Source organism: Vulpes lagopus, chromosome 8 (genome assembly GCF_018345385.1).
Source record: "Vulpes lagopus strain Blue_001 chromosome 8, ASM1834538v1, whole genome shotgun sequence".
In the NCBI taxonomy this organism is placed as follows: Eukaryota; Metazoa; Chordata; class Mammalia; order Carnivora; family Canidae; genus Vulpes; species Vulpes lagopus.
Genome location: NC_054831.1, coordinates 109,333,871 through 109,359,223, shown reverse-complemented (window position 1 = coordinate 109,359,223; position 25,353 = coordinate 109,333,871). Strand labels below are relative to the sequence as shown.

Here is a 25,353-nt window from a genome sequence, read left to right as displayed (position 1 = left end):
TCAGGGGATGCCTGGATGGCTCAGTGGTTGAGCGTCTGCCTTTGGCTTGGGTCGTGATCCCAGGGTCCTGGGATCGAGTCCCACATTGAGCTTCTCATGGGGAGCCTGCTTCTTCCTCTGCCTGTGTCTCTGCCTCTCTCTCTCTGTGTCTCTCATGAATAAATAAAATATTAAAAAAAAAAAAATTAAAAAACTGCTTAGGTGATTCTAATGGGCAGCCAGCCCAGATGGGCTAATGAGAAATCCTGAAGTGGTCCAGGCTACAGACGGGGCCCAGCCAAGTTGCTAGAAGAGACAGCCTTAGGGAGGGGTCCGGGAGGATGCTGCGTATGTTGAAGAAAAATTAAGGGCCCATGGGAGTGTCAGTAAGGGCCACTTAACAGTGCCACAGGGTCACCATGGCACCTCCCCTCTCTGACACTGCAAGGGTGTACATAGACCGTGCCACCTCCATCTCTTCAGGTAGCTCCACATGGAGGAGAGGGACACTGCATTCTGGCCACCCCACGTTCTGTTGTTGGAAGTTATTGAGGGCCCAGAGACATGGAGCAGCTGCAGAGCAACCCCTGGCAGCTCTCAGGGTGGAGCCAGCCCCCATCAGAGGCACCTTCCAGACAATGGCACCCACCCTATTCATCCTTCTTTCTCTGAGCCCAAGACACACACTGATTTGATCCAAAAGAACATTTATTCCCCAAATTGAAGCCACAATTCCCTCTCCCTGACCTCTTCCCTCCTCCACCAGACCATTCCAGCCTCCACAGTAAGATCCCTCTTTGGCTCATAGACACCCTCTGTAGAATAGCCCTGTCTGGCTCCCCAGGCCCCGAGGCCAGGCAGCTGCCCATTCACAGCTCGACGTGCTCTGTGGGACTCAGCTTTTCTGCTGCCCGCTTGGCCAGGAGCTCAGTCCAGAAAGCCATTTCCTTGCTTTTCAGCTTCTGGGCTGGCTGAGTGGAGATTCCAATCTGCAGGTACCCTTCCTTCTGGTCGTAGGCGGGCCAAGAGGGCAGCCCTTCCCCATTGGGGTTCCTGGGAACAGAATCAAGTGAGGATTACCCAAAGCTACTGTGGCGTCCCAACAACACACCGAGATTTGCAGGACCCCTTGGTTTCATTTCCACCAGGAGACTGGTCCACCTCCAGAGGCAGGGAGCTCACCAAATCCTAGGCAGCCTGTCTGCTGTCAGAGAACTCTCATTGTCAGGTCACACAGCCCTCCCCACCCCTGTTCCATCTTTGCCACCAGGCTCACCCGCTCCGAGCAAAGTTGGCCCATAGTTTCATCATCATCTTGCTGAGTCTTATCTCCTCTTCTGAGGCACCCCCTGTCAGGAGGGAGAAAAAAGCCTTTGCTACTCCAAGCTTTTATGGTCAGCTGCACTGGACAGCTTGTTGGAAATTCAGACTCTGAGCCCTTACTACAGGTGGACTGCTTCAAAAACCCACATTTCAGGAAGATCTAGGTAATCTGTGTGCACTTCAAGCCTGGGAGTTACTGAGGGAAGACTCAGGAGAGGGCCACAGTCAGTCCCTAAGCTGGCCACCTTTGTCATCTGTGCCTGCACATCCCACACTCCCTTCACCTACTGAGGTCCCAGCACCACCCCCAGTGTCCACCACAGCAACCCCACCTCAGGATTGCCCCCTTCTGGGCCTTTCCTCAATCTCCTTAACCTACCCACATTTTCACAGAATCTGAAAACTGGCCGACGTGCAACGGCCCTAGGGAGTCAGTCACCCGAGCGGTTAATGCCAAGGCACTGGTATGTCGCAAACAGCCCTGAGGCAGGTCACACACTAGTCATCTGTAACTGCTGCTAGTTAAGACACTGGAGACAGTTGTGAATGGTCTTCTTTAAAAGTATTCTATTATTAAATATATTGAGTTTAGAAACATGAGTTTTAGGTTAGGTGGATGGCTGAATAGACAGACACACACATGCACTTCAACCCTGATTCAAAGTCAACACCAATTCTAACCTTCCTCTTGCTCACATTCAGATCCGCTCTTGTGAGTTGGGGCGGTGGCATTCCAGCCCTTGAGCAGGGCACTGTGGGTGACCTGCCATGTGTCTTATCCATATCCGGGCCTGAATTCTTAGAGACAGGACGAATGGGGGCACATGGCTCTACCTTCTCTATCATGCATGTCTGAGCCAGAGAAAGATTGGAAATCTTTGTAGTTCAGCCCTACTCTGGTGTAGCTGGGTAAGATCTAGAGAGAAAGGGGAACTTGCCCGAGCCCACCAGAGACCTGGACCTGGACCTTCTAACTCCAAGTGTGTAGTCACCAAAGGGCCATCACCTTTTAAAAATGGGGCCCCGAAGACTGAGAAGAGCTCATCCCCGTGGTCCCCAACCACGGTCTGGGGTTTCATGTCCGATGAGAAGCTTGGATGATACTGGAACTCATACATGTAGGTGGGGGCTCCGGCATCTGGGAAGACATAGTTCACACATAGTTCATTTCACAAGACGCACACCTGGATGGCACCAGGTCTGTCCTCTCAGCACTCAGGGACAGGAAGCCACACCCGGGTCCTGGGTATGCAACAACAACAACATTAATAGTGGCTGCCCCGTGTCAGAGCCGACTGTGCACTGGTGTGACCCTGCAGAAAACCCCTGGCTACCAGCATAGCAGAGAAATAGAGCTCTGGGAAAGGTCCGTGATTGGCTCCAAGATGCACAATTGGTGGAGGTGAAAATGGCTTTGAGCCAGGTATTGAGTGAATTAATGAATGAAGGTAGAATGAATGAAATATTGAAATCAGTGAGGTTGGGGCGTGTAAATCCATTCAAAATGATTATCACTGGGGCACCTGGGTGGCCAGTGGCTTCGGCTCAGGGTGTGATCCTGGGGTCCTGGGATCAAATCCCACGTCGGCCTCCTCACGGGGAGCCTGCTTCTCCCTCTGCTGTGTCTCTGCCTCTCTCTTTGCGTCTCTCATGAATAAATAAATAAAATCTTTTTTAAAAATGGCTATCATTGTAGGGGCATTGGGTCAATACACACAGACACTGTTGCCTACCGATGTGTTCACACACAACAGCTATACACACACTGCTTACTCTGCTGCATTTCACTGGAAACAGGCTGGGTTTGATTCCTTTGCAGACTATCTGCAGCCCAATGGGAACCTTCTATTCTGCTCAGTTTGGACAGTTTCCAGTGTTTTTCTCATCCAATTTCTAGGTAGGAGTGAAGTAAACCTGAGTTGCTGGTCTGACAGCTCTGATATTTAAATACAGACATAGGGAAAGGGGCACAATCAGGCTCTTGTATCTGGGGAAACCTCAGAAACCTTGTATCTGGTAAAACTCAGCATTTTCTATTTCTCCATCGCCTCGTATCTTGCTTCCTGCTGGGCCCTGGGTGGTGGCAGCGGAAAGAAGGGTTCTCTGAGGGAGGATAAAGGTGGCTTTCTCCTGCTCCCCAGCCCCTGCTCTCAGAACCCCCTCTCCAAGCCCCCAAAAGGTGGCAGTTTTCCTACAGATGGCTTCATCCAGAGCTGTCCACCCGCTCCTTCAGGGCTAAGTTGGGGGCCGCCAGCCCCGGGAGCTCAGCACTTTACATGGACCCTAAAATCCACAGGGGAGTGAGTCTGATGGGGGAAAAGTCAGGCCCCCAGTCAGGCTGGAGGAGAAATTGTACTGCTTTCTATCCCCCTTCAGTACAGTAACAGACTTAGAGTGCAGGAAAAAAGGATGAACAAAAAGATCACTTAGGGACGTCAGGGTGGCTCAGCGGTTGAACGTCTGCCTTTGGCCCAGGGCGTGATCCTGGGGTCCTGGGATCGAGTCCCACATTGGGCTCCCCTCCTGGGAGCCTGCTTCTCCATCTGCCTATGTCTCTCTGCCTCTCTCTGTGTCTCTCATGAATAAATAAATAAAATCTTTAAAAAATCACTTATGATCCCACCACTCGAGGGCACCTCTGTTAATATATTAGCATATATCCCTTCTATGCATAGAACAATGGGATGATGTTATATATATATATATGTCATTTTAAAATATACTACAGTCATTTCTCCATATCATTAAATATCTGTCCAAAAATGACTGAACAATATATGGCATCCCCTCATGAGGATGCAGAATAATTTATTGAATCACCTCCCTCACCCCTGTCAATGCGCCCTTGATTTAGTAAGAGATGTCTGGAAGAAGCAACATTTCTGTGGGTCTGCAAGCCACCTGTTAATAGCTGCCTCAAGGTCAAGCAGAACCCTCTGAGAGAAGGGGCTGTAACTTTGCCTCCATCACTCAGAAGTTTTAGGTAGGAGCTCCTCAATCGCAGAGGGAAAACTTTTCATGAAGGAGAGAACTTTGGGCAGCATGCCACACAAAAGATTATTCTCCTTTTTTTTTCCTTTTTTTTTTTTATTTTCTAACTAAAACCATAGAGGTATATCAAATTCCTACAAGCACAACACAAGTTTCCAAAGGAAAGTAGGGCACAGGTTAGGATAACAGGAATATGGTAGAAGCAGAGAGGACAGAGTTAATAAACTAAGCATGCCATTGAAAACATGGGGATGGTCTTTTTTTTTTTTTTTAAGGAAAAGCTTATGAAATAAATAGCATTATCTTCATTTTAAAATCTGAGCTTCCAAGTGAGAGAATTAAGAAATCCCACTCATACACTAGAAAGCAATTTCACAACATGTGTCAAGAATTTTGAAATGCTCTTACGGCTCCCCCTGGGAATTTCACCTCTAATAACGAATCCTAAGAAAATTTTTAGAGACCTGGTTAAAAATTTATGCACATAAGGCTGAGAATCATGTTTTTTCTCGCATTAAAATACGAGCAATGAGACTAAATATCCAATAGGACAGGAATACTAAATTTTGATGCATCATTCTGTGAAACAGTGGATGTTTTTTGAAGACTTTTCATTGATATTGGACAAGGGCTTACAAAATAGTGTTTTATGAACAAACTCATGATTTAAAATTAATTTCTAAGTTATATATAAGACATGGAAAGATTATTCAAAGAAGTATGTCAAAAACTTATAGCAGATGTTTATAGGTGAAGAATTCAGAGTAGTATCTGATTTTTTCTTCACATGTTTCCATATAATATGCCAGGGAAGGATATTAATTTTATATTCAGAAAAATCCTTTCTTATCAAAAAGAGAGTGAGACAAATATAAAATGAAAGAATAACATTGATGAAATCTGTGTAGTCCTGTCAAAAGACTCGGATACCAGATGAAACAACACAAGTCCAGCGTGGCTGGGACCAGCAAGTGACATAGAATAAGATACCATAAATCAGACAGGTATCCAGAGGCAAGAGACCAAGTTTATGAAAGAGCAAATTTGACCCCAGGTGGCCCCTGGCTGAAGTGTTTCATCAGGACCTTGGGAGGAGGAAGCAGCACTGGTACCTCACTCTACTGATGCTTGGGGACAGAGTAGGTCAGCTCTAGCTGCTTTTTGTCATGCATAGAAAGTCCTGAAAACCCTTCCAAGGGTTTTAGAGAGAGAGGGGTCTGTACCAAGAACCATTTCCTGGCTTGCAGACTAGGTGAAGGAAGGGTCCCATTAGGACCTCAAAAAGACACCCAGAAAAGGATGCATCCTCATCCTCTGGATGAGCTAATCCATCCCTGACCTCACTCCACATACACAGCCTTGGATCAATGTGGGACGGTCCTGTGGTAGACCCACCACATACCAGGATGCCAGAAGCCAGCTGTAGACATGGATACTCTTGAGAACACCTGCCACCACACCTCCCACTGCTCAAGTTTTTTGTCTTTTTGGTTTTGGACAAGCCTAATTCTATGCTTGGTTTCAGTCTACCCCCAGCTCCACTAGTTAACAAACAAGCTTGCCCCTGGCTCTGATCTTGGAAACCTTCCAAGACATGTCTTCTAAGACTTGCCCTCTGGCCCCACAGACCACAGGAACCTCGGGGAGGAGCCCCAGTGGTGGATGCTCTGGGTCCTTCCCTCATCACATATCCAGCATCTGGGCACGCCAGCCTGACTTCTACCTCTGCTGTTCGTAGCTCCCTGCCTGAGGTCTTTGGCCACTAACTGGCCATTCTGCCCATGTGTGCAGCAAGTCAGAGCTTAACAGCCCTTGGGAACAGGCTTCAACCCATGACTCCTGGGAGTGGGAGGCTAAATACCCCAGTTCCCTTGCCCCTCACATGGAATAATCCCGAGACATGACTGGAGATGTGATAGCTGCAGGTGTCCACAGAGGATAGCAGCTTCCTAGGCAGCTCTGGTTGGCCCCCTTCTCCTCTCTGTGCCACTTCTCCACTTCTCTACTGGTGTGTTCTGGGGTCACCCCCCAAACGAGCTGCTTGCGTTCAAATGCTCTTCTCAGAGTTGGCTTCTGGCAGACCCAAAGTAAGACAGAGTGCCCACCCCAGAGCATATGGACCTGGCCCTGGAGGCCTGACCTTTTGTGGTTTCCACATATGTGTCTATGCTGAGAAGTGGGCAGGACAGACAGGAGAAGCTGGTGAGGTCGGTGTCCCTCTCCTGTCCAATCTCTGAGACTCACCTCTGTGGTGACGGGCTACAGTCACAGATGGGACACCAAACACCACATCTCCTAACATGTCCAAGAACAGAGCTTTCTTTTTGACAGGGTCATCTGTCCCTCCTAAATACTTCTCGCTGGCCAGTGGAGTCAGTTCCTCAGGGATGTTCTGAAATGGAGCAGAAGTAAAAGTGACCCCCGCCCCCTGCCCCCATGAATGATGCTGCTTCTAGAGCCAAAGGATGGCTTGCACGAATGAGGAATCTCTTCAGCCCTATGCCACTACCCACACCCTGGGCGGTGAGGTGGAAAAGACAGAAAAATTGGGCCAGAGCCTTCTATCCTTGGGCTTCGCCCTGCCAATTAATTGCTCAGTTGTTTGGGGCAAGTCTCTGGCCTTCTCTGGGTCTCAGGTAGTTGCTGTGGTTCCCTAGACTCTTACAGCAATGGGGTAGGACTTCCACAAGAGTGACGTGGCCGTCTTCTGGTCCAGCTTGTCTTCAGAGAGTGGGTAACCCATCATCTGTTAGGACAACAGTGACACAATTGTCAATCATCAAGAAGTAGCAGAAAGAAGCAAACTTACCAACCAATCAGACCAATGCAGGCTAACAGTCACTTTGTCATGACTTTGACAGCATGAGTCCTTGACAAGTTGGGTAAAATCAATGAAATAAATGGGATTATTATATCCAGAAACTCAAGCAGTGCAAAAAGAATAAAGTCAATGTGAAGAGAAGCTGTCCCAGGCCTTTGCACTGTGTGTGTGTGTGTGTGTGTGTGTGTGTGTGTGTGTCTATCTCTAGGCAAGAATCCCCACCCTGGACATGGAGACATACAGGAAAGGTTTAAGCCTGGCTAGTGTTGAAGCAGAGAGCTCTGGGGCAAAGAATACAGACCTTACAAATACCCCCACCTGACTGTCTCAGATGACCAAGGAAGTCCCAGATCCCATATGGCTTTGGTCCATCAATGACCTCTGAAATACTGTGAAGTGAGAATGGCAAGACTCTGCACATAATGCTCCATCCAAACCTCCACATTACAGGACTTGACCAAACTCTAGCTTGGTTGCCAGCAGCTTAAGGTTTTGTCCCTAGGATGGATGGAGAAGATGTCCCAGAGTCCCTTAAAATGCTTGCCTGAGAAAGCTCCTGGCCACCAGGGGAATTTACTGCTGATTCTGGCCAAAACCTGGTAATAGGTTGATAGGTCCCCAGCCCCATCTTAGAACAGTTACTTTAGAAAGCTTGCAATTACAAATCCTTCGCTACCCTTTGAGATGTAAATCTACCAGCCAAAACTGTTTCCTCCAGGACTTGAGAGCCCCCTTTTGAAATGCAGTCATTCAGCCGGTAAGTCCCCTCTCTCTCCTAGTCTCTGTGGGCGTGGAGAGCCCTGACTGGTGGGCACCTTGCTGCAACCTGCACCACTGTCTCCTGTCTTAGGGACAAAAATTTGTTTCTAGATAAATGCCATTTAACAAACCGAAGTGGCCTAGCTGCGTGGACAAGCTCCCCACCCTGTCACACCCCGTACTGCCTTCCCCTCAGCACTGTCCAGGCCTTTGACTAGGGCTCCAGCCTTTTGTTGTAGGGATTTGAGTTCAGTTCACACTGGTATCTTCTCCCTGATGCAGGAGTAGAAGTGAATAAGACCCTGAAAGCAGAGATGGGGGGTGACGTGATAGGTGAGGGAGGAGAGCCGAAGGGGCCCCCCACATTCTCACCATTGGAAGAAGCCAGCCAAACTCCTGCTTGTTGATTCCGATGATGTAGGGAACAGAGTTGAATTTCTTTTCAGCCAGAATCTCTTCGGGCATCTTTGGCAGCAGCACTCCATCAACCACCGTGGGCAGGAAAGGAGAGTTCTGGGGAGGAGGACCTCAGGTGTCTGTCTGTGCTTCCCCTCCCAAGGCCAAACCCACGTCTCCCTCCCCACCTGTCTGAGCAGGAAGCCAGCAGCCCAGACTTACATGGCCATGGCTGGTGGCAATAGAACCCAGGCTCCTTAACAAAGGGCCCAAGTGCATGTGACCCAGAGGGCAGAACGTGGACTTCAGAACTGGCCGTGGTAAGATGATGGGGACAAAACTCATTCAAATTGAAATATACATACATAGGGGCTCCTGGGGGGCTCAGCGGGTTAAGCATCTGACTCTTAATTTCGGTTTAGGTCATGATCTCAGGGTCATGACATCAAGCCCTGAGTTGGGCTCCACACTAGGCACAGAATCTGCTTAAGATTCTCTCTCTCTCTCTCCCTCTGCCCCTCCCCACCAACCCCCTCTCGCTCATGCTCTTTCTCTCTTTCCAAAAAGAAAAACGAAATATATGCATACATATGTACATATTTTCACATATTTATATGCATATATATATTAAATTTATTAAATATAGATTAAATTTACAGATATATAAAACATATATGTGTATATATTTTAGTATTGAAATTTATAAACATATACATTTTATGTAAGTTTAATAGAAATACATAAAATATATAAAATATGTGTATACCTATTTTTTTAAGATTTTATTTATTTATTCATAAGAGACACAGAGAGAGAGACAGAGAGGCAGAGAGACAGGTAGAGGGAGAAGCAGGCTCCCTACAGGAAGCCCGATGTGGGACTCAATCCCAAGTCTCCAGGATCACACCCTAGGCCAAAGGTGGCGCTAAACCGCTGAGCCACCCGGGCTGGCCCGGTATACCTATTTATATATCTCCATTTGCAGTATATGTTTGCCTATCTGATCTCTCTCTATAGTCAGTTCTGTGATCTGTGGTAGTTCAGGTCTATAAAAGCCACTGTGAGCTCTGAACCAGCAGACGCTAGAGCCACTGCTCCTGGGGGGAAGTACAATGTCAAGCTCCTGCAAGTACCTGGCCACATTTTCATCAACCCTGTTTTATGCATGTTTAAAGACACCTGATGTCATATGCATTGCTTACAAATAATGAGTTATATGTAGTGTTTATTCCTAAGTAGACACCAGCCAAGAAGGGCTCACCATTTTCCTGGGTTCTGGGTAATCTGCCTGGAACTTACCTGGCCTTCAACCTCAAGACTGTGTTATGGGTGACCCACTGTCATCTCATAAAACCACAAATGCCACCGATCTCCCACAGCTCCATCACCCACTAGATGTTTCTTCAGTGCTTTCCCGAGCAGCTTCAGACCGATTGGCAAGTTGCCTCTTCCCCTTCCTGCGTGGCTGCCCTCTATCGATCCATTACCACTGACCTCACGGCCAGCAGCACTGTAAGCCACCCCAAAAGGAGCTGATCTAACACATGACTTCTCTCCACAAGGCACATCACAGCCTTGCCCTTCGGAGCACAGACAGCACCTCAATGCTGTGCCTAGGGGCCGTCTTCCCCAGTGAAACCATCAACAGAAAGCACAGAAATTGGGAAAATGTAGCACTAAGAAGACCATGGAAAGGACACGTGTTAATAGCGTGAGACATGAGACTAGAAGACAGAGGGTGGTCTCGTTTGATCTCAAATGAGAGCCTGCACAGGGTCACTCAAACTTTTTGTCACTCTGTGCATGTCCATGAATGAGGCAAAAGGGCCACAAGCATTGACTTTGGGGTTACACATACATTTTAGTGAGTACATGAATTCACAAATACAGAATCCATCATTAATAAGGATCAGCTGTATTTATCTGTCTATATTTAAACATAAACTGCTGGGGACTCCTGGGTAGCTCAGCTGGTTAAGCATTCGACTCTTGATTTCAGCTCAGGTTGTGATCTCATGGGTCCTAGGATGGAGCCCTACCTTGGGCTCCACACTCAGCATGGAGTCTGCTTGTCCTTCTTCCTCTGCTCCTCCCCCCACAACCCCGTGCTCTCTCCCTCTCTTTCTATCTCTAAAATAAATAAACAAATAAAATCTTTGAACCTAAGCTGCTACAGATAAACAGTGCTTCAAGGAGGTAGTGAGCTCCCCATCACTCAAGGTGCTTACACAGAGACCTGACTTCCTATTAGAGAAGAAAGGCAGGACTAAAAGCATCAAGGATGGGCTCACATTGCACTGAAAAACATCTTCATTTTAGGTACTACCTTTGCTGAAAATTACTCACATGGGCCTGGATTCGATGGCACCAGACTCTCACGACACCACTCAGGAAGCTGGTTATGGTTAGATTGCGTACTTGGTCACGATAGCTATTAAGAGCATCAGTTTGGGAGCTAGACTGTCTGGACTTGAATCCTGGCTCTGCCACCTACTAGCTGGTCATTCAGGACAATTTCACCTGTTTGAGCTTTAGCTTTGTCATCTGTAAGATGAGTTGTTATGAGGATTAAGTGCCAGGACTCTCACAGGACACTCAGCACACCACCCGGCACCCAGAGGTAGCTCAGTACCCCTTAGATGTTACTCATTGGCAGTGCTACACAGCCCTCCCATAGGCACCAGCTCCATGAGCCATGTTTCCAGTTCCACACACCATGTGCCTTATTCCCCACCACCAGATAAGGACAGGTGGAATGGGACGAATCCCAGGCTTTGAGACCTGTGGCTCCGGACACTTGCTCTGCAAGGGCCACTGAATGACAGGCCATTCCTGGCAGCCACAGGAGAAGCTCTGCCAAGCGATTGTGACTCAGCAGAATAGGGGCGCAAAGCCCCAGCCAGTGTGGGCCTGGCCTAGGAGGGTTAGGCAGTGCAGCACATGCTCTGCACAATGCCTGGCACATAGCACCACACCGATATGTTCTGGAGGAATAATCCTGTAGGAGGGAGGGCATTTGTTATGTAAGGAAGGTCAGTCTTTTAAGGAGGTGATATGCCCTGACCTGTGTTTCCAAGGGTCAGCCCGGCAGGGCAGCATCGTGGGGCAAGGGTGCAGAGGAAAAGTAGAGGTGGAAGACGGTTGGAGTCCAGGAGGGAGACAGCGGGGGCCCGATCCGATCAGGCTGACCGGCACCAGTACGCAGGGAACACCATCGCTGCCTTCCACGGTGCTTGCGAGGGGCTGCCCCGCGTGGACCTTGGGCGCCGCCAGGCTGAAGTCCAAACCCCGGGGGCATGCTCACTCCCCTTTGTCTCTTCTGCCCCACATTCTGTCCATTAGCAAATCCTGTCAGCCACAACTTTAAAATTATCTGGATTCTGGCCCCGTTTTTCCACCCCCTCTGCGATGGGCCTCCTAGCCCGGCTCCCGGTTCCGGCCCAGCCGGGCTTCAGCTCCAACTCCCGCGGCAATCACAAAGCCCTTTGGTAAACTCACAGTCAACGCACTCCCCTGCTCAAAACCCTCTCAAGACCCCATCTCTACCACCCCTAGTGCATTTCCCAGAGTTAGGAGTCTCTCATGTTCTGGTAGAAAGGGAGGTGGGCGGGGGGTGGGGGTGCCTGGGTGACGGGCACCGAGGGGGGCACTTGACGGGATGAGCACTGGGTGTTATGCTCTATGTTGGCAAATTGAACACCAATAAAAAATAAATTTATAAAAAAAAACAAACAAACTTCCCATCTCACTTGAAATCAAAATCCGAGTCCTTGAAAGGAACCACCCTCAGCTCTCTTTCCTCTTTGGCCTCACGCTGTCCACCCCCCCCCCTTCCTCCCCGCCCGCCACACCGGCCTCCTGGCCCAGGACCCTCGGAGCTGCTGGGCCCTCTGCCCGGAACACTCTTCCTCCAGGTTTCCTGACAGTTGCCTCCCGCCCCACTGCCAGAACTCGGCCCCAGTGTCCCCTTGCTGGGGCCATCCCCTGCCCCCCGCATGCCCATCCGAACCACCGCAGTTCCTCACCTTCCCATCCTCCATCACGGGGACCATCGCCAAACACGGGCAAACCTTGTTACTGAGCTCTCCTTTCACTCCGAGGGGACAGGGGATTAGATTGGTTTTGCCTGTTTTACTGCTATTTCCCCAGCTCCCGGATCAGGTCCCCGCACACAGGGAATTCTAATAAAATCTCGCTGCATGAATCTCAGTGAGTCCTGACAACACTTCCTAAGGGAGGTGCCCATGGGCCCAGGAGAACGGAGAGCTCAGGACTGGCAGCATTAGTTAGCACAGAAATTAGTTCAGTGGCCGAGATAACGGCTCAGAACCTGTGGAGGTGCTGGAAGGCAGGAGGGGAGGGAGAAGGTGGTGGGGAGGCTCCCGGAGTTCCGGGGGTGGCGGGGAAGGTGGTGTTCTCAGGTCTGAGGTTCTCGGTCCCTTCTGGAGGGCCCTGCCAACAGCGTGGCTGGCACAGCTAATCGGCTCTGCAGACTCCTGGGAAAGACCTAGCTCCTCAAGGAAGACCCCTGAAGAAACTCGTTGCCCAGCTACCTCTACCACCCCAGAGTGGAAGTTTCTAGCCCAGTCCTTTCCCGAGGGGCATTTTTGGGAGTGGGAAATGTAAACAAGGAGTAGGGGGCAGGCTGGGCCCAGGGGACACAGAGTTGATAACTGGGAGCACTGGACCGGGAGTCAGGGGAATCTGCTCCAGTCCAGCATCTGGTCCACCTGCTGTGTTATCCAGGCAAGTCGCTGGCCCTCTCTGGGCCTTGGCAATGTAGACACAAGGAGTCACCATGAGCCATGGGGGAGGATTCTTTTCATTCATATTTAACTGGAGCATAAATCATACATCAAGACTTAAAACCTGTAATCAAGAAACCAAAAAGCCTTACCTCTCTGGGGTCTCCAAATAAATCAAGAGTGAAAAATTTCTGTGAAGACAAAGACAGAGGGTGTGCATGAGAAGGCTTCCAGGGACAAAAGCCGATCTTTGTGAACAGTGTGCCAAAGGTGTCATGTTCTCCCTCCCGGTGCCAGCCTGGCTGGGCCGAGAGGAAGTGGGCAGGATACTGGCTCCCCCGGGTAGAGGTACAGGTGTAGGTGTGGGTTGGGGGAGGGGACTGCTGGAGAGGCCAGCTGTCTGCTGTTCCTGCCTGCCCTGCCCTCCACCCATTTCCTCTTCATGTTCCCCTGGCAATACTACCCCAGTCATCCTTTGGGGCACCTCCCTCTTCGCCACTCTTGCCCCACAAATCCAGGCATCTATAAATGACCGGGGGTGCCCCATCTCCCTGACCACAGAAATTAGTTCAGGTATGGGCACGTACCCATGTCAGTCCAACAGACTTTACCCCAAAACTTTTGCTGGAATTATTGTGAATGGTGTCTAAACAGATACAGTATAAGTCTAGATGCTATCGCTGTCTTTAGCCTCCCCAGGGAACAAACTTGCCTGACAGTGAAGCCAACACTGAGAGAGAAAAAAAAAAAAGCTGAAGGATAGAGCAGATATATTCTTAATAATGTCATATGTGCATCTGGATCCAGCCATGCCTGAAGCCATGTACTCCTGAACTATAGTTTTCAGTTAGTTACCTGAAGATTTTGTTATAACACTATTCTTTTTCCACTCAAGGTACTTTGAGATGAATTTCCTCATCCTGCATCAGAAAGTCCTGACTTACACAAGCTTACTTATTGATCACTCAGTGCTGCATGCTGGTAGACCTATTAGCTACAGCATAACATTACAATCAGTGTAATCTTAGCAAATATGCAATAAAGAGAAGCACAGAGTGAGGTGAATTTCAGTGAGCTTGTCAGCTCACTATTCCCTCTTGGGGGAAGGGTGTGAATGTGACCTTGGGGATACCCCTCTCTCCTGAGGAGACTCCTGGACCCCTGGGCCAGGCCTCTGGCACTAGACTCTACTGTTTCCTGATCTGATCGATGTAGCAGCCTTGCAGCTTGCATCAATGTAGCCTTGCAGCTTGCATCTTGGTTTCTCAGGCTCAAATAAGGTGATCAGTGCATCCAAAGAATGCCTTACCAGTCAGAGGTGTGTGTGTGTGTCTGTGTGCCTATGTGTTTGTGTGTGTTTTGGGAGAGTAGATAATCATGGAAACACTCTACAGGATCTCAGAAAAATCTCACAAGGATAACATGGGCTCTTATGTTCTCTGGGTTTTTTTTTTCTAACTTGCCAACTCTCCCTTATAAGCTGGGTCCTCTGAAGCCAATGGAGAATTGCTAAAATAAGCCTGCTTCTTCCCAGGAATCAGAGACGGTTGTGTTTTTATTCTTTGAATAAAGAATATTCCCCCACAGTGGGAATAGTTCCTATTGTGCCTTCCTTTAAAAAAAGATTTATTTTTTTATTCATGAGAGACAGAGAGAGAGGCAGAAACACAGACAGAGGGAGAAACAGGTTCCTCACAGGGAGCCCAATGTAAGACTCAATCCTGGGACCCCAGGATCATGACCTGAGCCAAAGGCAGACGCTCAATTGCTGAGCCACCCAGGCATCCCATCTTATTGTGCCTTCCTGCTGTATTCTCTGCATGTCCTCATAATAATACACTGTCATAGCCATCCATCCAGTCCTCAAATGTCACCTCCTCTGTGAAGCATCCTTGCTGACTATTATGAGCATTTCCTCCCTCTATACTTCCATCACCCTTAACCCATGAAGTATATGAATGTTTTTCTCCTTGGATAGCTCCTTGTCAGCAGAGACTATATCTGATTAATGTCTGCATCACCCACCCAGTTATCACCATTCACCTAAAATGGATGGATGGAGGGATGGACAGATGGATGGATAGGCAGATGGATGGAGGAATGGCTAGATGATGGATGGAGCTGGTCAATAAACAGAATGTAGATGAACTGGATGGATTGGTAGATAAATGAATAATAACTAGCAGACTAGGTGATGGATGGGTCATTGATTCTGGATGGTTGAATGATGGAGTGAAGCTGTATGGTGGTTGGATGAGACATAGCTGATTGAAATGAATGAAAGTTATGGATGGATTGATATTAAATGGATGAAAGAATATTGATGAATTGGATAGACTGGTAGATGAATAGATGGATATTAAGATTATGAATAGATTGATGGATGAATGGTGGTTGGATGGATGGATAGATGGATGAGTGGGTGGATGTATGGTTATCCATACACAAAAGCACAATTGAGGCAGAGTCTCAGAAAAGTTAGAAAACTGAGCCTCCCCTGGGTTATAATTGAGGTAGTTTCTAAATTAAGCAAGATACATTGTGACAACCTTTCTTAAACTCTTTGTTCTTAATATCCCATCCTCAAAATTCAGAACAGTAGTTACTTCTGGGAATATGTGATACTTAATTTCTTAAAAATACATTTAGAAACAAGAATGGAAAAATAGTAAGTTTTGATTGAGGTGAGAGATTATTTTACCATTTGTTCATTATATTGTTTTTCAACTTTGCAAGTGTTTGAGATACTTCGTAATAACAAAGAAAAAAAGAAATTCCCATTCAGATCCAGAAGCTGATACTGTTCCCTGGTGGCCAGACACTGTCCCAGGTAGTTTTTGCGGGGCAGAGGCAAGGGGAAAGTTGAAATACTGAAGACTATCTGGGTGGGGGGCTTGTGTGTCATTCGAATGAATACACCTACCAACTTCAGTGAAACCTCCAAGAGCTCATCTTCCGTCTTCTGGCGCAGGCAGTGAACAAGGACAGCCGACGTGGTGCTTTTACACCCAGCAAAGACAGCAATTTGCTGCAGAGATCACAAGCAACGGCAGATCTCAAGAGCCATGTCCCTTCCCTCAATCAATAAAGAGGTGTTCTTCCCCAACCTTCATTTCCAAAGGCTGCAGGGGGGAGCAGAAAATACTCTAGACCAGCAGGTGACAGTCCTGAGTCCCACTCATGCCAATTAAACAAGCTCTGTCTCTGTTACCTTACATCTGTTAAAATGGGCAGAAGGATCTCAGAACGGAGCGTCTAAAGGGAGGAGCACAGAGTGGGGCTTAAGGGCATGGAATCCAGAATCACACTGCCCGGATTCAAATTTCTTTTCAGGAAACCGTTCATGATAACCTCACCCTGCACGGTAGATGAGGGGCTCCTTTTGGATTGCATTATGACATCAGATACCTCTGCTTTACTGCTCTTGTCAGTTGAGATTTTATCATCTGTGTGATTACACAATCACTAATCTGTCTTCTCTGATAGAATGCAAACTTCATGAGGCTGCCTGATGTCTGACTGTATCAAAATTATGTGATGAATAAATGAATGAGTTCCCCAGGAACCCACCCCAACCCTGAGGCCCTTAAGGAAGAGCCACTCCAGGCTCACGTGCTGCAAATGGGTTCATCAGAACTAAGATCTTGAGAGAGACAAGACCCAGTGGCAGTCCACTGTCTACTGTGCGGCCTGGCACCCGCCCTGGTGCACTTTTGGAAGAGTGCTCAGCGGACAGCGTGCTGCGCTGGCAGCCCAGAGTCATGTGTTTGAGTTCCCAGCTCTGCCCTGATCACTCAGTGACCTTGGCAAGCTGCTTCCACTGTCTGCCCAGGTTGCTCAGTGGTAAAACTGGGAGGCTGGTTGAGGTGTCTCTTTGCCCTTCCACTCAACTGTTCTGACTTCTGTGATTCCTAGGGGATGCCAGCCAGATCCTATGGCCAGAAAGGCATCTGAAGATTCCAGGAGAGCAGGGCAAAGGGTGCGGAGGTGGTCCAGCATGAGACCTACCTGAGCTGTGTCCTTCATGTCTTTCTTAACCAAGGCAGCAGTGAGGGCCACACCACTCTCAGAGATGGCCCGATGGAAGAGGTTCTTGGCCAGAGGAGATAGTACCTGGCAGGAGAGTGGATCAGAAGAGAGTTTATACTCATGAGGAGGGGATCTTCAAGAGCTACTTCATCCTTAGCTCTGCCCCACCCGTTCCCCTGAAGACTCTGGCATTCAGCAAACATGACAGGTCTTCGCCTGGCCTGGCCTGTTCCCAGGCTGACACTGGGGCTCAGCTTCTCCCAGAGAATCTGAGCTGGGAGCCAGCAGGACAGTGAGCGAAGGACAGGAATTGTGCAGCATGTGCTGATTCTAACATCAGAAGCATCGAAAGACAGCGTGGTAACTCCTAGCAACACTCTGAAGACACAGCTCTGATTCCCCATTTCCATTATTTGGGATTTATCCTAAGAAGAGAGATCGTGGAGGCACACAATGATTTCCAAGAATGCTCATAACGTTTATAAGATAATTGGAAATAACTCAAGGTTCCAATATTATGAGATTGAGAGAATAAACGATTTTTCATTTTTACTGTGGAAGGCTATTCAAATCTATACCATGGAATCCCATGGAACATCTAACAAAATGATATTAATGGAACAGTACTTAATGTTTAGGGAAATGTTTCTGTTATAGGATATGCATGTGGAGGAAGGTTTTTGTTTAAAAATCTTAAGAGGGGGACACCTGGGCGGCGCAGTGGTTGAGCAACTGCCTTTAGCTCAGGGTGTGATCCCAGGTCCGGGGATCCTGCATCGGCCTCCCCACAAGGAGACTGCTTCTCCCTCTGCTTGTGTCTCTGCCTCTCTTTCTGTGTCTCTCATGAATAAATAAATTCTTTTTTAAAAAAATTAATATAGGTAGGCAGATGATAGATCAGTAGATGGCTAGATATGTGAAAAAGAACTAGAAAGGTAAGTCCCAAGATGTCTGTGGTGAGCTTCCCTGGGTAATGCTTTTTTTTTTCTTCTTTGGACTCATCTATACTTTTCCTTTTCCTCCACTTAATAAAATATAAAAACATTTCCCTCTGAATATTCAATAAGGAAACTGATACATATGTCAAAAAATACAGTCATAGCTGACCCTCTGCTCAACAGTGAGGGATCTGGAGGGTATTTAGGGCTCCTAGCACTTTCTCATCTGGTTCCCATCCCTACTTCCCTCAGTAGCCCCCCCATCCCCACTCCCCCAACACCAGGACCCCAGGAGCTCCAGGTGCCTACACCACTGTCCCATCCTCCCTGATCCCCACAGCTTGGCTCCACCTCTCAGTCCCAGAGGTGGCTGTCCTTGTGGGAGGCCCCTGACCTGTTGTTGGTGCTCCCACCCCCTGACATGCAGACCTGGCTTCTGGCTGAACAGTGGCACTTTGTCTAACTCTTACTCAGAATCTATACCCACCTCTACTTGCCGGGAGAAGTGAAGTGAGTCCCAATGTTATAATGAGTAGGAAGGTGAGAGACAGAGAGAGAGAGAGAGAGAGAGAGAGAGTGCTCTACCATGTAAGAGGAGGAGTATCATTGCTGTAGCTGTGGCCAGAGATTCTCAAGGCCCAGGATGCTAGCCTGGGCTCTGAGCCTCCTGGGGGCCAAGGAGAGTTTCACCATGAGCTCTCCACCAACATATCCTGTGCAGAGTAAGGGCAGCCCTGAATCCAGGCCTTGTAAGTAAAGGTGCTAATTGGTCAAAAGGCTCCCAGGGGTCCCAGGAGCAGCTATATCAGGGCTGGGAACACTCACAAGAACGGAGACGCTTTCACCTCCCGCCGACTCTCCGAAGATGGTCACAGAACCTGGATTCCCTCCAAAGTTGGCAATGTTCTCCTGAACCCAGCGAAGTGCAGCCAACTGGTCCAAGTGACCCCAGTTTCCACGGCCATGTTCATCCCCTGTGCTGTAAGAATGGGGCAGGGGTGCGAACACAGATTTCATGGCATAGGTGAAGCTGAGGGCTCTCAGTGAGCCTTCTAGAAAAAGACCAGCTTTCCACAAGAGTCTTCTTCTGTCTTCCATTCCTGTAGCACTGTTCTGTTGTAGGGTTCTAGATTTACTCACCTCGTGTCTATTTACTGAACATCTGTTTTGTGCAAAACACTCTTCTAAGGGCTAGGGGTACATCTGAGAACAAAATAGGCAAAATCTCTGACTATACAGAGCCCACACTACAGATCACAAACAAACGGATAAATAACATCAGGTAGTGAAAGTACTTCCAGGAAAAATAAAATGGGGTAAGGGAAAAGACAGAGGTGGAGCAGTGGGGTCCTAGTTCAGATCACATGACCAGATCACATGACCTCTTTGAGGGAAGCGTGGCACTTGAAAAGAATGAATTCATTCATTCATTCGTTCATTGAATGAATGGGCACATGAGCCTTACAAAATATCCAAAGAAGGAAATTCCAGGCTAAAGGAACAGGCAGTACAATGCCCTGGGGTCTGGTGGATAGAAGTGTAGGACATGTAGCTAAAAGACTCTGTGGGCCTTGGTAAGAGCTTTGATGGCATCGTCAATAATGTGGGAAGCCATTTCAGGGCAATGACAAAATTCCATTTATGTCTTAAATGATCACTCTGGCTATTGTGTGGATCAGACATAGCATCAAAGTAGCAGGTTATAAAAGTAGGTGGTTATTACAACCCTCTAGGAGAGAGACACAGAGGGCTTTGATTAGGGGGCATAAGGGAGGAGGTGAGAATGGTTGGATTCTGAATATATTTTAAATGTCGAACCAAGAGGATCCACTGACCCTGACTGGATGTGAGGAGTAAGAAAAAAAGAAGTCAAGGCTGACCACAAGCCTTCTATCTCAAGCAGGTAGAAGTGGGGTATGGTGTTGCCAGCAGCCAAGAGGAGGTGCTGTGGGCAAAGTAGGAAAGTGTCAGGGAAGGAGCGGTGGGAGTCAAGGGTCAAGTTGACCCATGGAGTGAGGTACGCTTCTGAGGTGGCAACAGGTGCAAGGTGGTAGTTAGCGAGGTACATCTGGGTTTCAAAGGAGACACAGGGGCTGATAAGGGAGCTCCGAGTGTGGCTCTTGATGTCACCCAGGGAACCAGTGAAGACGGGCAGAGAGATGTACACAGAGGCTGGAGGACCATGTGGGAGGAATCACATGTGGATGTCCCCAAGGTTGGCCCAAACGCTGTTGGGTCACCAGTGACCTCGGCCAGAATACAGCAGGATGTTTGGAGCTGAACCCTGACCAGGGTGGGCAGGGGGCAGATGGGGAGGAGGAGTGGCAGGAAGAGCTAACGTAGCAGTGTTATTGTAATGGGGAGCAGAGACAGGCCACAAGTGGGAGAAAAGAGGGGTCTCAATGAAGGTGATATACTCCGGGGATATGACTCACCTGAGATAATCCTCCCCCGGGTGAGAAGCCCATCCCTCCCCCAGCCCACCCAGCACCCATCTCAGGGTCGGAGGTGCAGTGGCCAGTGAATTCAGGAGAGGCTCACGGTACCTGTGTCTGGTGGGAACACTGGTTCCTGCCCCAAGGACACTCGCTGGGGAAGCCTCTTTGCCTTCACCCATGGGTGTGCCAAATTCCCAAAAGGAAATGGGATGAGTGGGCCTGACATGCCTCTCAGGAGGGTTGTAGGCTGGGGTCAGGTGCTCTGCCAATCTTCAGCTCCAGGCACCTGTTCTTTTACCCACAAGGATGCACTGAGCTTGTGCCTCAAGGATGCTCCTTCCTTCCTTTCCTGCCAGGTAAGACGCATAAGCCTCTAAGGGCTGTACTGCATGCTAACTGCTTCTACAGAGGTGTGTGATGTGCTGGGACAGCCCGAGGGGGAAAAAAGAGGAGTATCTCAGAGGGGAGACATCTGGGTGGGGCCTTGCAGAATGAATAGAAGCTTGTCATCTAAACAGGCATTCCAGTTAGAGGGAACAGCATCTATGAAAAACTCAGAAGCAAGTGGCCCAGTGTGGCTAGGGGACGAGAAGGTAAGTAGAGCCCAATTACAAAGGGACTTGGGACCAATTTATCCCAATTTACTAGGGACCCTGGCAAAGATCCCTCTGAGGGCTGACATGGCTAGAGCTGAACACCTAGTACCCTTGCTTTGGGGGCCAGTGTGCAGTGAGGGCTGTCTAGAATCTTACCTGAAGAATCCCCAGATGCCCAGGCGGTACTGAATGGTCACCACCACCACGTTTTCGTGGGCAGAGAGGGCCAGCCCATCATAGGTTGATGCCCCGCCTACCACCAGACCCCCTCCGTGGATCCACACCATCACCTGGACGGGAAGGAAGCAACCGAGCCCGTTAGAGGAAGCAGCACCAGGCAGGACCTCAGGAGGTTGTCTGGTTTCGTTGTCCACCTCTTGACAGTGAATCAAGGAGGCCATTACCGGAAGTGCACCAGTCCCCAGCAAAGTTGGAGCAGGCAACTGTTCTCTCCAGTACCCCCAAGTGGGCGCAGGCCACCACCCCACCCAGTACATCCTGGCTACCCCTGTGTCCCCAGCCCTGGTGCCACCAGGCTCTTCACACCGCAGATCATCGTCATGGGAACAGTCATGGTGTGTCATCTTGTTCCCAACACTGTCATCACTCTCATGCCCGGACCCCTCCCTTGGGCTTACTCTGCCTGCCAGAGCCCTGTACTTCAGCTTCATCTTATTTATGTCTTGTGTGGTGAATTAAACTGCTCTCAGGCCCCCAATGGGATCTGTTTTGAGTATGCCTTCCATCTGCCTCCTCTGCATCCCCAAATCCCACCCATCCAAAGCCCAGCCTAAAATCCACCTCCTCCAGTAAGTCTTCAATCATTTGACTAATGTGATCTGAGGACCTACTCTATGTCGGGGACAGTGGTAAGAATTGAGGGTAAGGGTAGATAGAGCTATTCATCATGCTTGGCTCTGGCATTGTAAGAGCTCAAAGAGCCAGGAAAGAATTTGTAACACAAACTATGTGCCAAGTACATTCCATGAGGGAGGGACTAATACTGTACCCTTAACAGATAAGAAAACTGAGGCACTTAACCTGCCTGAGGTCACATAGCTAATAAACAGCAGAAGCAGACTTGGACCCACATGGTCTGGCCCTGGAGCCCACCTGTTGAGCCACCCAGCACGCTGCAGCCATTGGCCATGGTGCAGTGGGCCTGCTGTTAGGATAGGAGTAAGATCCTCCCTTTGACTCTAACTAATGCTTCAGGAGTGCTTGCCCTGCGCACTTGCCAGCGGAGACAAAGCCTGATATGCATCACTGAATACTCCTAGGTGATTAGCCTGTTCTAAGGAAGCAGGGCCAGGTCCCATCTCATTGAGCCAAGCATGTGCAGTGCTAACTTCTGCTCACAAGTTCACAGGTGCTCTTCCCCACAGGTGTGCTTCTGGAAGCTGGCTGGGTGCTAACAACCCCACACCTCTCCACCCCAAGGATCACCTCCTTTTCCAGATCTCCTCCAAGCCCCAGCCTGGGTCTGGAAGTTGCCCCCATCTCTGGGCCTCCTTTATTCTAGAAATGCTGACTCACTGGATCATCAGCCGTGCCAAAGGCCATTAAGGAAGGAATACAATAAAATCCCAGATATTTGGCCAGAGGCAAAAGGATGCATTGCCTGGATCTCCCTGGGTTCTTCGCCCAACACCTCTTGGGGACCCTGGAACTTTCTTAGAGAAATGTCTTAATGTGCTGAGGTAAGGGCTCCCACAGGCTCACTTCCTAGTCTGTGTCCAAGAGCACTGGTGTGAATTCAAAGGGCCTATGTTCTGGTCCTGCCCATCCCACCGTATGATCTCAACACCCCTGTCCCTGCCTTTCTGGGCCTCAGGCCTTCTACCTGTACAGGAAGGATTGGCTTATCTCTGAGAGTAATCATTCTGGTCCTTCTATCAGCAAAAAAACAATTTGGAAAAGCTACGGTGTGCATGGCAGAAGTACAGCTACTTCCCTCCAGAGCCCCTACGTCTGCCACTAGGGGAAACTGAGGTACAGAAAGCTTGCATTTCTTGTGGTCACGAGGTCTGGCTGTGGTGGGTTAGGAAGCCCTGGGGTCCCCAGAACAGCTCCCACCCAAGCTGCCTTCCCCCTCTTACAGTCGACACCAGAAGACCCGCAGTGCTGGAACCTTCTGCTTACCGGCAGCCTGCTGTTCTTTGTCAAGTCAGCGGGAGTGTAAATATTGAGGTAAAGGCAGTCTTCAGAAAACTTGAGAGGAATGTTGTCCTTTCTGTTGGTAAACAGTTCTGAGAGCACTTGACCTCCCACTGCGTCCTGGGAGCACCTGGGGAGGGGAGGGCAAGGAAGTTCTGAGCTGCACTCAGAACTGAGCAAGATGTCTCCTGGCAGGTTGAGGCTACTAAATAGAGTTTTTCCTACCAGGCTGGAGATGCTGGGATGGTGAGGAGGCTTCCCGGGTGGGGGGTGGGGGTGGAGGCCCCTGAGGCTCACTCAAGTATCCTGGGACTGTGTGTAGTAAGAAGGCTTAGTACCTGGCCCCTTCCTAGAGTCTTTGAGATAACCTGGGTCAAGGACAGGAGGCTGTCCCCACACCGACCACCTGGGAGTGGACCATTTCCTATACACCCAGATGCATCCCAGCTGGGTTCCAGGTAAACAGGTCTTCCACCAGGTAAGCATGTTCTAGTCCATGGCAGCCTTTCATAATCCCTGAGAAGTCACTCAAATGGCAGACCTTTAGGACCCACAGCAGGTCAGGGATGAAATACATATGGGGCAATCTCAGGAGAACTGTGTTCTAGTCCTGCCTTACTTGCAAATCTTCTTGCTGACCTTGGGCGAATTTGTTGCCTGCTTTGGCTTCAGCCTGCCAGGTCTGTGTGAGGGAAGTGATTTCCAGAAGGATCTTGAAGTCCTGAGTACTGACATGCTAAAAATCTATCCATCCCAGGCAAGCACTATTCGTTTCCTTGATAAGGGATCTTAAAGATCCAACAGAGATTAAAACTGGTAAGATTTATGGCCCTCCCAGCATGCCAGGCGCTGTAAGTGCTGTAAGTGCTCCTTATGTACTAACTCACTTAATCCTCCCATGGCAAGCCCCCTAACACAGAGTCTATTATTTTCCCCATTTTACAGTTGAGGACACTGAGGCACAGAGAGTTTAGAGGACATACCCAAGGTCACACAGTCAGAAAGATCTGTACTATGTAGTACATGATATTTCTAAGGACATTCTAAAGAACATTTCCAGATCTCAAGGTGCCAGAATGTGGATATCACCGGCCCCACTGTGTTCAATGAGGCCACTGAATCACTCTGCTGCCAAGTGGCAAAATCAGAGCCCCCCAAAATGACTTCTTAATTTTCATCCTAAGGGACCTTCCCCCTGATTACCAGAGCAAGGAGCCAAACATTCATAAAAAAAAAAAAAATCAAATGTCAAAAAAGGGAAAAAGAGTTCAAGGTCACTAGTGTTCAAATAAATGCAGAACAAATAGGAAAGTTATATATAATTATAATGAAAATAATAATTACTATTGTTTTGCCTATCCAATAGCCAAAAGGCATTTTTTTCAAATAACCCCAAGCATTGCCAAAGGTCTGGCAAGTGGAGGTTTTCATATATCAATGGAAGGTGTGTTGCTGGAACGTTTCTGGAAGGAAATGTAAACAGAAGGTGCATACTCTTTTACTCAGAAATGTCATTTCTTCAAACTTATCCAAAAATATTCATGAGTGTGCATGAAGATTTAGCTGCGGGATATTCATTAGAGTGCTACTTATACTATCAAAAATATCAAGAACAATTTAATGATCCCAAACAAGAGACCAAGATTATGATCCAAGACCCACTGTAATTCAGCTATTACAAGTTCAGCTACAGTATTTAATGACATAGAAGAATGTTCCTAATATATTTGTAAATGAGCAAAATAGGCATCCAAACTATCAGTATCATGTGATGCAATATTGTGATTTACAATAAATGTATATCTTGCTTCCATCCCATTTTGGGCACAGGCTCCCTAAAACCCTTAGTGTTTCCTTTGTGAAGGAAACAATAAAGATATCTTTATTATGTTAATAAGGGGACTTCTGATCACTGTTAAGACTAGGGGCTGGTTGCCAGATGAACTACCCAGTGATTAGAGGGTTGGACTTGGCAGTTCTTTCTCCCTGACCTCTGGGGAGCAGGGGTGGGGACTGGAGGTTGAATGGTGGCCAATGGCCACTGATTTCATCAGTCATGGCTACATAACAAAGCCGCCTTAAAAAAACACACAGGACAGAGTTCAAAGAGCTTCCAAGTTGGTGAACCAAATAAAGCTTCCACAGCCACTACACTGGACCCCCAACTCTAGAAGCACAGTA

General features: G+C 48.5%; 1 protein-coding gene across 1 annotated transcript in view; it reads right to left on the bottom strand.

Moving 5' to 3' along the window:
- Nucleotides 1–669: 669 nt before the first annotated feature.
- The window catches only part of CES1 (carboxylesterase 1), a 30,420-nt gene continuing 5,736 nt past the window's right edge, over nt 670–25,353 (bottom strand). The window contains exons 3-14 of the mRNA XM_041766939.1: nt 23,158–23,302; nt 21,172–21,305; nt 18,807–18,960; nt 17,023–17,127; nt 15,938–16,042; nt 13,167–13,205; nt 8,246–8,386; nt 6,959–7,039; nt 6,538–6,685; nt 2,309–2,440; nt 1,256–1,328; nt 670–1,032 (exon numbers count right to left, since the gene is read on the bottom strand). Of these exons, the coding sequence (XP_041622873.1) occupies nt 849–1,032; nt 1,256–1,328; nt 2,309–2,440; nt 6,538–6,685; nt 6,959–7,039; nt 8,246–8,386; nt 13,167–13,205; nt 15,938–16,042; nt 17,023–17,127; nt 18,807–18,960; nt 21,172–21,305; nt 23,158–23,302 (1,441 nt within the window). The 3' untranslated portion in view covers nt 670–848. The remainder of the gene's footprint in view (nt 1,033–1,255; nt 1,329–2,308; nt 2,441–6,537; nt 6,686–6,958; nt 7,040–8,245; nt 8,387–13,166; nt 13,206–15,937; nt 16,043–17,022; nt 17,128–18,806; nt 18,961–21,171; nt 21,306–23,157; nt 23,303–25,353) is intronic.